At 44.3% G+C, this 15,564-nt stretch overlaps 1 protein-coding gene across 9 annotated transcripts in view; it reads right to left on the reverse strand.

Moving 5' to 3' along the window:
* PTK2 (protein tyrosine kinase 2) overlaps positions 1-15,564 on the reverse strand; it is a 405,326-nt gene that overhangs the window by 101,745 nt on the left and 288,017 nt on the right. For 5 of the 9 annotated variants that reach the window (XM_075063277.1, XM_075063280.1, XM_032803217.1 and 2 more), the window contains 3 exons: positions 10,840-10,896; positions 4,050-4,070; positions 2,856-2,953 (listed from right to left, as the gene is read on the reverse strand). In XM_075063277.1, coding sequence (XP_074919378.1) covers positions 2,856-2,953; positions 4,050-4,070; positions 10,840-10,896 — 176 coding nt within the window. The remainder of the gene's footprint in view (positions 1-2,855; positions 2,954-4,049; positions 4,071-10,839; positions 10,897-15,564) is intronic. The other 4 variants (XM_075063281.1, XM_075063279.1, XM_032803220.1 and 1 more) reach the window with 1 other exon arrangement.

A 15,564-nucleotide genomic window follows, 5' to 3' on the forward strand; every position in this document is an offset into this window, starting at 1 on the left:
CAAGATAAATGTAGTAGGAACTGTCATAGGATAGGTTAAATAAAGAGAAAAAAATTAAATTGGTTATGAACAGATTTTGAGTGAGGTGGAGGGAGAGATACAGATGACTGTGCTAAATCTGCCATTATAATACAAGGATAATGATCCCGACTAATGAAAAACAAATAGCTTTTTATATGATACGATGATTTAAGTCCTTCAAGTTTGTTCCGATAGGCCTCAATTCCTACCCCTAAAACATAAGGTCCTATACACACATTTTCCATTCAGCCTTTAGCAACAAAGGCTGCTAGTGATTACTAACTGTTACCTGTCTTATGAATGTTTAATGTAAAAGTGACATTCTGTAAGAGTGAATGGTGAGCTGGATTCTTTTATGACTTGTGCACAGTTAACAACATTAAAGATTCTTTGAGTGAAATTTAGTAACTACTGGGAATAAATCACCTTGTTTTTCAGATTCCAAGATATGGCACTCTAACGATATCACTTTTAACAGTAATTTTTCAGACTAATCTTTCATCGAATTTGTAGAAAACAAATCTGTCACTGACTTAAATGGGTGCAGAATTGGATCATAAGACATTTTAACCAGTTACAGGAGCTTTTCTGTAAATTTTGTTATCAATCAGAAAAAAAGACTTTTTAGAAATCTCTCTCACTTAAACTTTCATTAAATTAATTTTTCACTTATTTTCAGATCCTCATAAATGTGTCCTTTTAGTCTTGATGACCCTAAACTAGCAAAACACTTAAGCACATGCTTAATTTTAAGTACATTAGTCTCACTGACATCACCTGGACTACTCATGTGCTTAACTTTAAGCATATGCTTAAAAGTGCATTCCTGGATCAGGGACAAAATTACTATGTATCTTTTGAGAAGAAAGCTACAAGTAATAATTTGACTAAGGCATTCTTTGTGCAAGTATATGTTTAGTGCTGATAAAAGCTGCCAGACTTGTGACAAAGAAGAGCCTGGAGGTGCAAAGCCATGCCTGAAGCCTAAACTGGAAGGGCACTCTAGAAGTGACAGGGCCATATGTTCCAGGCCCTGATCTTACAATTTACAATGTGTAGGCCAACTGCTTTGCCAATGCAGATCCCCACTGACTTCAACGGAGCTTCATGTGGGCACAACAATCTGCCAATGCATTGTAAATTCCAGGATTGGGGCCTTAATCATTAGATTCTTTGCTGAAATTGGGAAAAGGGGGGGGGCAATTAAAACCAGCTGTGAGAGTGGTGTGTATAGTGGATACTTGTTTACCAAGGTCTAGGCAGACCACCAGCTTGTTTCACTTAGGCAATTATACAGTTAAAACTTGGGTGCTAGACCATCTAACACAGTGGCAGGCAAACTTTTTGGCCTGAGGGCCACATTAGGTTTTGGAAATAGTATGGAGGGCTGGTTAGGGGAGGGGGTCACGGCCTGCCCCCCCAACCCCTGCCCCATCAACCCCCATCCCACTCTCTGTCCCCTGACCGCTCCCAGAACCCCTGGCCCTGACTGCCCCCCTCCGCCCCATCCAACCCCTCCTCTCATTCCTGACAGCTGCCTGGGACCCCGCCCCCATTCAACCTTCTTGTTCTCCGCCCTCTGACCGTCCCGCCCCCTATCCACATCCCCGCCCCCTGACCACCACCCTGAACTCCCCTGCCCTCTATCCACCCTCCCCGCTCCCTGCCCCCTGACTGCGCTGCCTGGAGCACCGGTGGCTGACAGCGCTACAGGCACGCCACCTGGATGGAGCCAGCCATGCCGTTGCCACCACGCAGCACAGAGCAGCGGGTCAGGCCAGACTCTGCAGCTGTGTTGCCCCAATAGCTCACAGCCCCGCTGCCCAGAGTACTGTGCTGGCAGCAGAGCAAGCTGAGGCTGCGGGAGAGGGGGAACAGCTGGGGAGGGGTCGGGGGCTAGCCTCCTGGGCCAGGAGCCAGGGAGGAATGTCCCGCAGGCCGCATGTGGCCCACGGGCCATAGTTTGCCCACTTCTGATCTAATATTATCAACAGAAAATCTCACTATGTAGTTAAATACAGGGCTGGCTCTAGCCATTTCGCCGCCCCAAGCACGGCGGCACGCTGCGGGTGGGGGCGCTCTGCCGCTCGCCGATCCCGCAGGACCAGCGGACCCTCCGCAGACACATCTGCGGGAGGTCCACTGGAGCTGCCTGACGCCCTCCCGGCAACCGGCAGAGAGCCCCCCATGGCATGCCACCCCAAGCACGCACTTGGCGCGCTGGGGCCTGGAGCCAGCCCTGGTTAAGTATCTTTACTAGTAAAAGAGTCATGTCACAGACTAGAGTCAGATATTTCAAGAGAGCTAAGCACCCACAACTGAAGCTCAGTCTTCAAGAGAGCTCAGTTTCCATTAAGACACTGAAACAAGTGGCCAGACTAGAGGATGAGCTCTTTCTAAAATCTGGCCCCCAGCAAGTGGGGCAAGTCACATTGTTCTGTTCCCAAGACAGATAACCTAAGCATGCTGAGATATTATCCAGATGAAGTAGAAATAGCACAAGGTAGAGTAAAAAATCATCAGTTCTAATCCTGGCTCAATCAATGATCTGTGTGTGGCCTGGGCAAGTCTACTTTGCCTCAGTATTCCCATCTGTAAAATGGGAATAATAGTAGCTAGAGTAGCTTCTTCACAGGGGCACTATGGGGATTAATATTTTTACAGCAACTTTTTAATATATAAAGCTTTACATATGTGCTATACATCTTACAAATACTATTCCATCAAGCCACTATCAATCAGCATTAGTTCACTTAGGTGGACGACAGATAAGACTTATCAGCTTTCTAGAAGATTTTCTGAAAATATATATTCATATTAAAAAAGATACTTACTGGACTCATGTAAACTCCTTGATGTACATCTCCAAACTGTCCTTCACCGATACAGCGTCCCAGTTCAATTCTCTCCCTCTGAATCTCATAATCCCTGGCTGTAATAATACAATGGATTTAAACCTCAAACTACTGATGAAAAGCATTCAAATGAAATAATCCACAAGACACCAAATTCAAAGTAACCCACTCCAATGCCTGACATATGAATAACTACATTTAAATTTGCTGGACGGCAACCTAGACAAAAACTGTATACACAGTAGAATCCTCTCAAACAATTGTTTGAATGAAAGTCCTGAATAAGACAGTGAAATCTGACTTACTAAATTAATTACTATGCAATATTTATTTCAGTGCAATAAATATAATTAAATCCTTCTTAATTAATTATGGCTTTTAAAGGGATAAGGAAAGGACCACAAATAGCCCAGAGTAATATGGAATTAATTAACTACAACCTAAAGCCATATGTTTAAGAGGATTCCACTATATGATATTTTAGATCTCTGAACTATCAAATGAGCCAGGAGTACTTTTAAAGAGGTGGCTGCAGGAGGAAAAAATGGAAGCAGATGACTGGAAAATGTAAAATGAATAAATGTAAAACTCTGACTGTGTCACACTTCTAGCTATGTATAACTGGTACAAAACTGACATAAAATGTTCGTGATTTATACAATTTTATTAGCTTTGTTCTTTAGTAGACTAGCTACACCCAAGACAAGAAATAGTTCACTAGCTCAGCAATCAAATGTATTCAGTTCCAGGTGAATTATTTAGTTGGTAATTTAATTTCTGGCAATCACTGAAAAAATACTATTTCAGGAACAGTGGAAACACATATAGTGTGACTTTCTACTGCTGTCATCATCTCCAGGGGAAAAAAATTGATTCTCATCCAGCATAGGCCTCATGCCTGATAATTTAATGGCATTATCAGCGCTACAGAAATGACACCAGCTAGCTGGAAACGAAAGCAACCAATGCCTTTTTCATTTATTTTTAAAATATTGCATTTTCCTCTTTAAAATTCCAAAGCTAACCAAAGAATTGGTTTAACTAGAAAAACACAATTAAACCAATTAACACAATGCTTACTAAAAGAAAGTAAACAGCTTAAAACTGAAAAACTCCACATCATTTCCAAAATTGCAAGCACACAGAAATGGTTAAAGAGCTCCTGTTAGTTACCTTCATCTATTCCATAGCTTTCTGCAGTGCATTTAAGAGAAAAATCAAACACTCATTTAGAAATATCTTCTTAAAATTAACAAAACATTTGGACAAATATTTCATAATATTTAAAAAGATGAAAAATGTTAGCTTAGCCAAAAAAAACGGTTACTCACCTTTGTAACTGTTGTTCTTCGAGATGTGTTGCTCATATCCATTCCAGTTAGGTGTGCGCGCGCCGCGTGCACGTTCGTCGGAAGACTTTTTACCCTAGCAACACTCGGTGGGTCGGCTGGGCGGCCCCTGGAGTGGTGCTGCTATGGCACCGGGTATATACCCCAGCTGACCCAGCCACCCTTCAGTTCCTTCTTGCCAGCTACTCCGACAGTGGGGAAGGAGAGTGGGTTTGGAATGGATATGAGCAACACATCTCGAAGAACAACAGTTATAAAGGTGAGTAACCGTCTTTTCTTCTTCGAGTGATTGCTCATATCGATTCCAATTAGCTAATTCCCAAGCCTTACCTAGGTGGAGGGGTCAGGGTGAGATGTGGCAGAGTGCAAAACCGCTGAGCCAAAGGCTGCATCATCTCTAGACTGTTGGACCAGAGCATAGTGCGAAGCAAAAGTGTGGACCGAGGACCAGGTAGCTGCGCGACATATCTCCTGGATTGGAACATGGGCCAGGAAGGCAGCTGATGAAGCCTGAGCTCTGGTAGAATGTGCAGTGAGATGGCCCGAGGGAACATGAGCCAGGTCATAGCACGTGCGTATGCACGCCGTCACCCAAGAGGAGATCCTCTGGGAGGAGAAAGGTAGGCCTTTCATCCGGTCAGCCACTGCAACGAAGAGTTGGGGGGATTTTCCGAAGGGCTTCGTCCAATCTATATAAAAAGCGAGCGCCCTATGGACATCTAAGGAGTATAACTGCTGTTCCCGTTGAGATGAGTGAGGCTTTGGGAAGAAGACCGGAAGGAAGATGTCCTGATTGGTATGGAAGGCCGACACCGCTTTAGGGAAGAATGCCGGATGTGGTAGCAACTGTACCTTGTCCTTGTGAAAGACAGTATAGGTGGGTCCACCATAAGCACTCGAAGTTCGGAGACCCGACTGGCCGATGTAATGGCTACTAGAAAAACTGTCTTCCAGGACAGGTATAGCAGTGAGCAAGTTGCCAACGGCTCGAATGGCGGAAGCATAAGCCTGTTTAGGACAAGGTTGAGGTCCCAGGAAAGGGCAGGGCGGCATACTTGGGGGTAGAGGCGCTCCAGGCCCTTGAGAAATCTAGTAACTAAAGGGTGGGAAAACACGGAGTGGCCATTTCCTCCTGGATGGAATGTGGAGATGGCCGCCAAGTGCACCCTCAAAGAAGATATCGCCAGGCCCTGCTGCTTAAGGGACCAGAGGTAAGTCCAAGATAGTGGGGATCGAGACCTCAGAGGGAGTAGCATTCTGTGTTTCACACCGGCACGAGAAACGTTTCCACTTGGCCAGATATGTTGACCGAGTGGAAGGCTTTCTGCTACTCAGGAGTATATGTTGTACCGGAGCGGAGCAGCGTAACTCCGACCTGTTTAGCCAAGCAGGAGCCACGCTGTGAGGTGAAGGGCCTGCAGATCCAGGTGGTGAAGATTGCCGTGGTTCTGTGTTATGAGGTCCGGGTGGAGTGACAGGGTAATTGGGCTGGCTATGGACAGGTTGAGCAGTGTGATGTACCAGTGCTGTCTGGGCCATGCTGGTGAGATCATGCTTATGTGCGCTCTGTCCCTGAGGAGTTTTATCAGGACGTTGTGAACGAGTGGGAATGGTGGAAAGGCATAGAGCAGGCGGTGCTTCCACGACATGAGGAATGCATCTGAGATCGATCCCGGTGAAAGACCCTGGAAGGAGCAGAACACTTGACATTTCCTGTTCGTGCAAGAGTTCGTCGGGAAGTTCTGCAGACCTCGAATGATCATAGCCATTGCCTGGAATCGTGGCTGGGGTAGGTAGGCCTTGGCTAGATTGGAGTCCAGGATAGCTCCTATGAAGTCTAGCCTTTGTGTGGGGACCAGTGTGGATTTTTCCATATTGAGCATCAGGCCTAAGCGTGTGAATAGGTCCCTGATAATGCCTACATGCTGCCTGACCTGTGTCTCCGAGGTCCCTTTGATGAGCCAGTCATCCAGATACGGGAATACGTGTATCCGACGTCGGCGGAGGTGTGCGGCGACTATGGCCATACACTTTGTAAACACCCTTGGGGCCGTGGAGGCGCCAATGTGGATGACCGTGAATTGGAAGTGCTTGTGGTTGGCTACAAAGCAAAGATACCTCCTGTGTGGAGGAAATATGGCGATATGAAAGTACGCGTCCTTCATATCGAGGGCAGCATACCAGTCTCCAGGATCCAAGGACAGGATAATGGTCCCCAGGGAGACCATGCGGAACTTCAACTTTATCATGAAATTATTGAGGCCTCGCAGGTCTAGGATAGGCCTGAGGCCTCCTTTCAACTTGAGGATCAGAAAGTAACGGGAGTAAAACCCTTTGCCCGTCTCGTCTTGTGGTACCTCCTCTATTGCTCCTATGGCGAGGAGTGTCTCCACCTCTTGAAGGAGGAATTGCTCGTGAGAGGGGTCCCTGAAGACGGACTGGGTGGAGGGTGGGAAGGCGGGTTTGAAACAAATTGGAGGTGGCATCCTTGTTTCACCGTGTGTAGGATCCAGAGGTCTGAGGTCAATTGGGACTAGGCAGGGAGGAAGTAGGAGAGGCGGCTGGAGAAGGGAGGAAACGGATCCTGTCCTGAAACTGGTACGCCATCCTCGGGCGTACCTTCAAAAGGCAGACTTAGGTCCCGCTGGTGGTTTTGAGGAGCCCTGGTTTTGGCCCCCTTGGGGTCCGGACTGGCATCTACGGCCACCCCGCCAGTGCCATCTGCTAAAGTCCTGCCTGTGTCTGGGCACAAAGTATGGGCGGTGAGCCTGGGGACGGAAAGGTCTGCATTGGGTCACAGGTGTATGCATGCCCAAAGAACGCATGATGACCCTGTTGTCTTTCAAGCTTTGTAGCCTGGGGTCAGTCTTCTCCGAGAACAGACCCTTACCATCAAAGGGTAAGTCCTGGATGGTATACTGGAACTCAAGTGGGAGGTTGGAAACCTGTAGCCATGAGATGCATCTCATGGTGATACCAGAGGGCAGAGTTCTGGCTGCCGAGTCGGCCGCATCTAGAGAACCCTGGAGGGAGGTTCTGGCTATCTTTTTCCCTTCCTCTAGGAATGCAGCGAAGTCCGGGGGGAGTAGTTCTGTAAATTCACCCACCTCTGCCCAGGTGTTGTAGCTATAACGGCTCAGCAGAGCCTGCTGATTTGCCACCCGGAGCTGTAGGGCGCCTGCCGAACCCACCTTGCGGCCAAGTAGGTGCATCCGCCTAGCCTCCTTTGACTTTTGGGCTGGCGCCTGTTGGCCATGGCGCTCCCTCTCATTGACCAACTGGACAACTAGCGAGGAGGGTGGACATATAGATACTCGTACCCCCGAGAGGGTACCATGTATTTTCGCTTGACTCCCTTTGCTGTAGAGGGAATGGAGGCTGGGGACTGCCATAAGGTGTCGGCATTGGCTTGGATGGTCCTGATGAAAGGCAAAGCCACTCTAGTGGGGGTATCTGCCAACAGGATGCTCAGTACAGGGTCCTCAATCTCCGGGACTTCCTCCACCTGGAGGTTCATATTGAGCACTATCCTCCTGAGGAGGCCCTGATGGGCTCTTAGGTGTACTGGAGGCGGCCCCGAAGAGGAAGTCCCTGCCACTGCCTCATCTGGAGAGGAAGAAGATGAAATGCCGGGGACGAGCGGGTCCTGTATGGCCTCTTGCTCATGCGCCTGTTCCTGATCCAGCGACACTGGGGAACCCGGTGGGTGGACTATCGGCTCCTCTGTCCCGGGTGGAGGAGGACGGCTAACTGTGGCCTCTGGTGCTCGGTGCTCTGATGAAGAGGAGTGGGTCAGAACTAGCGGAGCACCTTGGGCCTGGTGGTACACCCAAGGTGTCCAAAAGGACCACTGGTGAGGTCCTGGGTCCTGAGATCGGACTTCTTGAAAAACTCTGGTAGGCACATCCGTATTGCGGTCTTGGTCATAGTAGCTGTCCGCGTGGGATGACACCGACCTATGTCTGGATACCCATGGAGGACTGGTGAAGTCTTGTGTAGATGTTCCAACGGACCTCACTCCCCTATGTATCGGGGACCGGTGCCGGGACGCATATTGGTACCGGGATCGAGATCGGGACCTGCGACCAGATCGGTGCCGGGAGGTCGACCGAGATCTCGAATCCCAGCATCGTGAATGGTTTCGGGAGGCACGGTGCCTGGAGCGGTGCTGAGAGCTGGAGCGGTACTGCGGGTAGTGAGCCAGTGAATGGGAATCCAACCAGTGCCGCGAGTCTGACCGGTGCCGTGTAGTAGAATGGTGCCAGAACTGCGAGCGGCATCAAGAGCAGGAGCACCATCTGGACCTGGAGCGTCTGCGGGATCGCAATCGTGAGCGGTGCCGGTCCGCTGCGCCAACAGAGGGTGGTCTAATCAAGGTAGGCTTCCCTATGGATTGGATTACCCTAACCGGCGGTGCCGGGGGTAGAGGCAGTGCCGAGTCTGTCAGGGCGATCAGGTCCCTCGCTGCTGAGAACGCCTCTGGCGTGGATAGCATAGTAAGCTCTACTGCGGCACACGCTGGGGAGCTAACAGGCGCCGAACTCGACAGCCCTTGTGGGACCGGAATCAACAGTGCCGATTTAGTCGGTGCCACGGCGGGTATCAGCGCCGGGCGATCCGACCTAGGCGTACTCTCTGGCTGCGGTGCGGGCGGTGCTGAAGCAGCAGGAGTCTTGGCCTTTCTCAACCTCGGGGAGAGGGAGCATCGTGGAGCCGATTTCGGTGCCAGCGACATCCGGTGCCGAGAGTCTTTGAGTGTACCGGTGTGGTCCGGTGCCGCGGAGGCGCTTCTGCTCACCGACTGACCAGTGCTCAGTGCCGAAGGTGGAGGGGTGAGAGCCGCCTCCATGAGGAGCTGTTTAAGCCTGATGTCCCGCTCCTTTTTTGTTCGTGGCTTGAAAGCCTTGCAAATGGGGTACTTAGCTGTCAAGTGCGATTCCCCGAGGCACTTCAAACAGGAGTCGTGCGGATCTGCTGTCGCCATCGGCCTGTGGCAGGCCGAGCACGGTTTGAAACCCGGTGAGCCGGGCATGGGCTCGGGCTCCGGCACCGGGTCCGGGGAAGGGTCTACTCCCCGAACCCCACTAACTATTACTAAACTAACTATACTATCAAGGAAGAAACGTATAACTATATATATATTAGTATATATATATAAAGGAATTATAACTATATACATGATAACAAACGAGAAACTATGAGTAGCTAGGGGGAGTGGAAGTCAGCTAAGCTGCACTCCACTGTTCCAACGACCTACACGGGCGGTAAGAAGGAACTGAAGGGTGGCTGGGTCGGCTGGGGTATATATCCAGTGCCATAGCGGTGCCACTCCAGGGGGGGCCCAGCTGACCCACCGAGTGTTGCTAGGGTAAAAAGTCTTCCGACGAACGTGCACGCGGCATGCGCACACCTAACTGGAATGGATATGAGCAATCACTCGAAGAAGAACGATAACTTACCCAAGTGATTTTATGTTTATACTAACACAAATCATGGGCCTGATCCTGCAATCTTTATTGAAGCAGGGCTCAAACTTGCAAGAGGCTGAGCACTCTGGCCCAATCCAGTGACGCAGGTAAGCACATGCCTTGAATTGGACTTCTCACACGCTTAGGGTTAAAGGTATGTTTTAGTGTTTTGCTTCATCAGATCAAAGTGCTTAGCACCTTGTAGAAGCCCACAGGTTAAAGTTCTCAACTAAGTAAGGACTGCACGATTATTCATATGCAATATCCATTTTTACAATGAATAAAATATACTATTTGTCATATTTCTCTGTGATCCTGGGTAGTATTTTGAAATAAATTAATGCAGTGATTTACTGTACACTACTCAAAATGCATTATTCACTTTCAAGAAACATACGTTTTCTTGTTGCCAAACGATTCCCTCAGCAACAAACCAATGTTCTATTCTGAATGTCTAAGTAGTCAATGAAATGTCCCTCTGCTGTGACAAGAACCCAGGACTGCAGAAGTCTTGAGTAAATCATACCCTTGAACACATTAAGCATTCCTGAGTTTAACATGGATATGAATTTAACTATGTCACTGGGTTTTCCGCCCATCACCCCACTCCTTATCTACAGGCATGACTGAAGTGAGAGTTTTCTACACTTCTATGTACCAGTTACAATTCTATTACAGGTTAGCAAGTGATAAAAAATTACACAGCCAATCTCAACATAAATTGCAGCCAGAACTTTTAACAACAGATTTTCTTTTTAGGGTAGTTAACACTAGTCTTCCAATTTCTGACAATGGCACAAAATAATTTCAGCAGATGGTGTATTAGCCTTTTGCCTTTGAAGACATAGGTTCACAAGAGCTATGTGTTTTCCTCCATGTCATCAACACAATTTAAAATGCTGTGTTTTGGTATGAGATGGGATTTTACTGTAATATCATTGAGTACAGTAAAATATATCATTGAATTTCTTTACTTTTGCTTTAGAGACAGAGCTTGAACAGCTGCAGAATTCATGAGGCCTCAGAACATAATCTCACATAAAGAACATTTTCTTTATGAGGCTTTGAAATGCAATTTAATGCTTCCTCAATCTAAGAAGCTTTTCAGTCAAGTAGGAAAATTCCAAAGTTAACTAGTGTACTTACTTGAGGGCATTGTGTAAGTATCTTCTTCATCTATAATCTCTGCATAGTCATCTGTTTCTGTAAAGGAGGAATCGGAGAATTTTGGGAAAAAGACAAGCTAACAATTAAAAAAAAAATCTTTATCCCACCTCCCACAAATAAAAGCTACTATGTACTTAACAACCCATTTTACACCACTGTGAAAATGCATTTAAAATAGCATGACTAAAATCTGCTCATGAACGTAAACTACGATTACTTTATTGTCCACTATGTTTCAGTACACATACTTGTTTCTATGGGAATAAAAGGAGAATGAATTTTTTAAACTTATTAACTCTATAATTCAGATCAACTAGTCTAAATTCATGACTTCTTAATAAATAATTCCTCTCAATATCATTAACAGTGATTTTTTTCAATAAAAAACCATTGTTAATGGACCGAGACTGCCCATATCAAGAGATTAAACTCCTTTCTCGTCAGCTAAGTGCAAATGACAGGGGGGGAGGAACAGCTCAGTGGTTTGAGCATTGCCCTGCTAAACCCAGGGTTGTGAGCTCAATCCTTGAGGGGGCCACTTAGGGATCTGGGACAAAAATCAGTAATTGGTCCTGCTAGTGAAGGCAGGGGGCTGGACTCAATAACCTTTCAAAGTCCCTTCCAGTTCTAGGAGATAGGTATATCTCCAATTATTATAAATCAGGTCTTGCTGCATCACACAGGTAGAGCAGACTTTGTTTAAGGACAGCAAAATGCATACTATTTACTATGTGACTGTCTGTAGGTACTGGGGTATATAGATTTTCCAGTTTGTGTAGGGCTGAAAAATCCCTGGAGCTGGGACTCTTTCTTTGTAACGGTTATTTCCCTGTTAATATAAGTTTACATAGTTTTCTGGAAATTCACTTCAACAACTAGCCAGATGTTACTCTCCAAGTTTGTTGGTGAGAAACAGTATTTCATGAATAGAAAATTTCTAACAAAGTGTCAGTTCTTAGAAAGCAGACAGTTTAAGATAATTGACATTACTTTTCTTTCCTTGTCTAAGCACTTGTTTATATATGGTTTTGGAAGGATTAAATTTTTATAATAAATGTTGGTAAACATTGCTTTCAGCATACATACTCCAATCAGGGTAAAATTATTTCTATTGATAATAACCAAAATGTACAGGTAAGTAAAGTAAGAAAAATGCCACTTAAGAACTTATTAAAGTTTGATTTAAGGATATTTACTTTGTATATTTTGACTGGTGATGTTGACAATTTTGTGTTTTAACATTCATAAAGCTTTAACTTTTTGAATGTCAGCGTCTACTGTCATTAAATAATGATTGTATGATCCCTCCTTCCAATTTCCTGCAACTGTGAAAATTTAAATCTACAAAAATAATAAAATGCTTGAAATCTATAATTTTGTGCAATTGTGAAAATTTAAATCTATGTTTAAAAATGAACTTTGATATTATCTGTCAAAATTTTAAAAAATAAAAATTTAATTCTGGTAAGCCTGTTTATGTAACAGTAACTCCTAAAATGTTCTGCTCTAGGTGACAAAGTTATACAGAGATACATTCCCTGCCCCAAAGCACCTTCAGTGAGAAAGTAGCTACTCAAGTGGTCTTTTCCCTAAGAACTGGTCACTTAATTCTCCCATGAAGCATAAATTTAACCCACAAAAGCAGGTCAAGTATACTTGTAAGATTTCTAAAGCTCTGCCGTAATGGCCCTTGCCTAAATATACACAAAAGGGTCCAGATTTTCCAAAGTAAGGCTTCTCAAGTTAGTTTCCTGAATTCATATTTAGGCACCTAAATAAATGGCCTGATTTTCAAAGGTACTAACCATCCAACAACTGTTGCATGTTCAGCACCTTTGAAAATCAGGCCCACTTCTTTAGGTGCCCCAATCTTAGCCCAGGTATTCAGGGTTTACCAGATGAAGGCATTTGTAAGAGAGTGATTTTCCTCTTGAAATATATTGTGTTCTAGAAAAATAAAGCACATTGGCAGAGGAATTCCATTAATTTCTTTTTCTTGATGGGTCACTTCCACTCAGGACTCCACAAAACAGTATCATGTGTTGAATATCTGATGGACAGTAAAAGAGTTTGCGGAGTGTAAACTGAAAACATGGACCAGAGGAAAGAAAGATTAATGTTTCCATTTTCTCTTGGCTCATTTACTTCTCCCCCACTACCGATCTGAAGCTTCTCCAGGACACAAAGCTCGGTTTGAGAAATGCGGATCTAAAGAATTAGCATCCATTGGAAAAGAAACATTTAACTTTCTATAATGTTGATGTATTGTGATATGTCATTGTTTTCTTGCAATAAAATGGCAAGATCATTTTAGCTTGTCAGGATAAATATTTCTGATTGATGACAGCTACTGTATCTGCTGTTACTTGAGGAGATACCACAGAATGGATAAGGGACAAGAAGAATGACTTGAGTTTACTGTGGTTTTAAAAATTTCTTCAAGAGGAATTAAATAAATCCCGTGCTTTGGGAGTGGTGTCCCACTGGTAGTTGGAAATGCATCACCACATTAAAATACAGAGTGATACTTATAAAATATGATAAGGGGTTCAAAAAGCAAGAATAGCTGCTTTCTTTTAATAGAATAAAAGACAACAACTGAAGTTGGGAGCAGTTGAGGATCCCAACTGTGCTCAACATCAGTTCCTTTCTTGCTACAGACTAACAATCAAGTTTCAATCAAGAAGTCTGTAATGAAGACATATTAGCCAGGATGCCGCAGAAAGTCACTTTACAGGATTCCGATACATAGTCCAAGTTGAACTGGAAATAGTCTCAATGAGTCCAACATGCACTAAATGTATGTAAATAATTAAGAAAAATTAGTCTTCAGGAGTTTGACCAAATTTCTCGCTACGCAGCTGGCAGAGTTTAGAGGGTACAGAAAACACAGGTAACTAAAAGGTTTGTCCAAGTCTTCAGCACTTCTTTTGAAGTCAGCGGGAACCTCCATCATTCTTGTTAAAATCTGGTCCAGGGGTATTGGCGGCCATCAGTCTTCAAATGGCTCAGACTAATATATCACTTGCAGTCTTTAAGTCAAGACTCGACATCTTTGTAAGAGACAAGCTATGGCTCAAACAAAGCTATGGGCTTGCTGCAGAAGTTACTGGGTGAGTTTCTTTGCACTCTGTTATACAGGTGCTCAGACTATATGATTCTAATGGTCTTCTCAGCCTTTAAAATCTACGATAGTGACGTGGTCCCCAAAGATACAATTTCCTATCACACAATTTTTGATGCCCCTGACAATGTAGAGAAATAAAGGATTAAACAAAGCTAGTGCCTCAAAAACAGCTCCGCACTTTTTCACTTCTACGGAAGAAATATACACAGCCAATCCAGGAGTCATTCACATTACACAACGCATATAAGTCTCTTTCAGGAAAACATAAGGTTGTTAAAATAAGGATATCTGTGTAGAGTTTTACTTGCTAATTCTGAATTTTTTTTTTAAATTAGGCTCTAGAAAAACCCATCTGAGGAAACCGTGTCCATCACAGCAGCTCCATACACTAGATTCATGTTCTCTCTGAAATGTTCTGTGACACTGTCCCCTTTCAGAGCATTTTCAAATATTTATTATTGCCTTTAACATATAACATGAAATGAAACATGCATATACCCCACAGTAAAAGATTAGTAAGGTTAGCATGTAAGGGATGAACGGCTGTATAACATCTTGAGTTTATAAGAGAAATATGACCAAATGACTAAACCAATAGGTTTCTAAGAGCAGAGAGAAAAATTAAGTAGTGCTACCTTACTATGATTTATATCCAAAAGAACTAAGCAAAGGTTGGTTAACACTTCCTGAACATTTTAAGAGAGGACAGCAGAGTGCCATTACCTTTTATTTCTAATTTTTTTCACTTTTCATACTCTTGTTGATACTTGTTTGAAGTCACACAGTTATTCATTTCCTAATTATGTTATATGAACTATTGACTCAATGATGGAAGTCTGATTTCTTAACAGTATTATGTAAGTGACCCTAACTTTTCAAAAATGAGTAATGATTTTGGATGTCCAATTTGAGACTGCTTAAAGGGGACTTATTTGCAGAGTGTGGCTGCTCAAAGCTTTATGGAAAATTAGGCTTCTTTAACAGTGTGTCAAGGTGGACATCCATACAGTGAAGCACCCAAAATTACTACTCGTTTTTGAAAATATAGGACAAAGTGTATTTTAGGTATAAAGTTGTTATTACAATTTCCAGCATCTAAAGAATAACTTTAAAGATTCTGTCATTACCGTAGTGGTTTCTTGCCTAAAACCTGCCGAACATTCCGTATACTCAGTCTAAATTTCTCTGTGTTGCACAACTTCTCTTCACTCCTGGCATATAACCAATGGACAGCAGAGGACATTGATGTTACCATGCCTTTGAAGTGAAAGCATCACCTGATGGAATCATTTACCAGTTTGTGTCATGTCTATTGACGTTACTCATTGAAGAAAAGTTACTTAATTCATTTTGTCTACATTATGCCTGTTATCTTCATCAAAACAAATGAACACTCCAGAAAAGCCCACACACTTGCTCTGCTCCATGCCAAAAGTCTCACTGCAAACACATGCAACTCATACTTGATAATACGATTGATAAAATGGTACAAAACCCACTGCATATAGCGTTTGAAAATTTTTCGTTATTCAGTCCCAGCCTAGCAGATAATACCAGTTGCACTGTATTATAAGGTG

The sequence above is a fragment of the Chelonoidis abingdonii genome, chromosome 2 (genome assembly GCF_003597395.2).
Source record: "Chelonoidis abingdonii isolate Lonesome George chromosome 2, CheloAbing_2.0, whole genome shotgun sequence".
NCBI lineage: Eukaryota > Metazoa > Chordata > Testudines > Testudinidae > Chelonoidis > Chelonoidis abingdonii.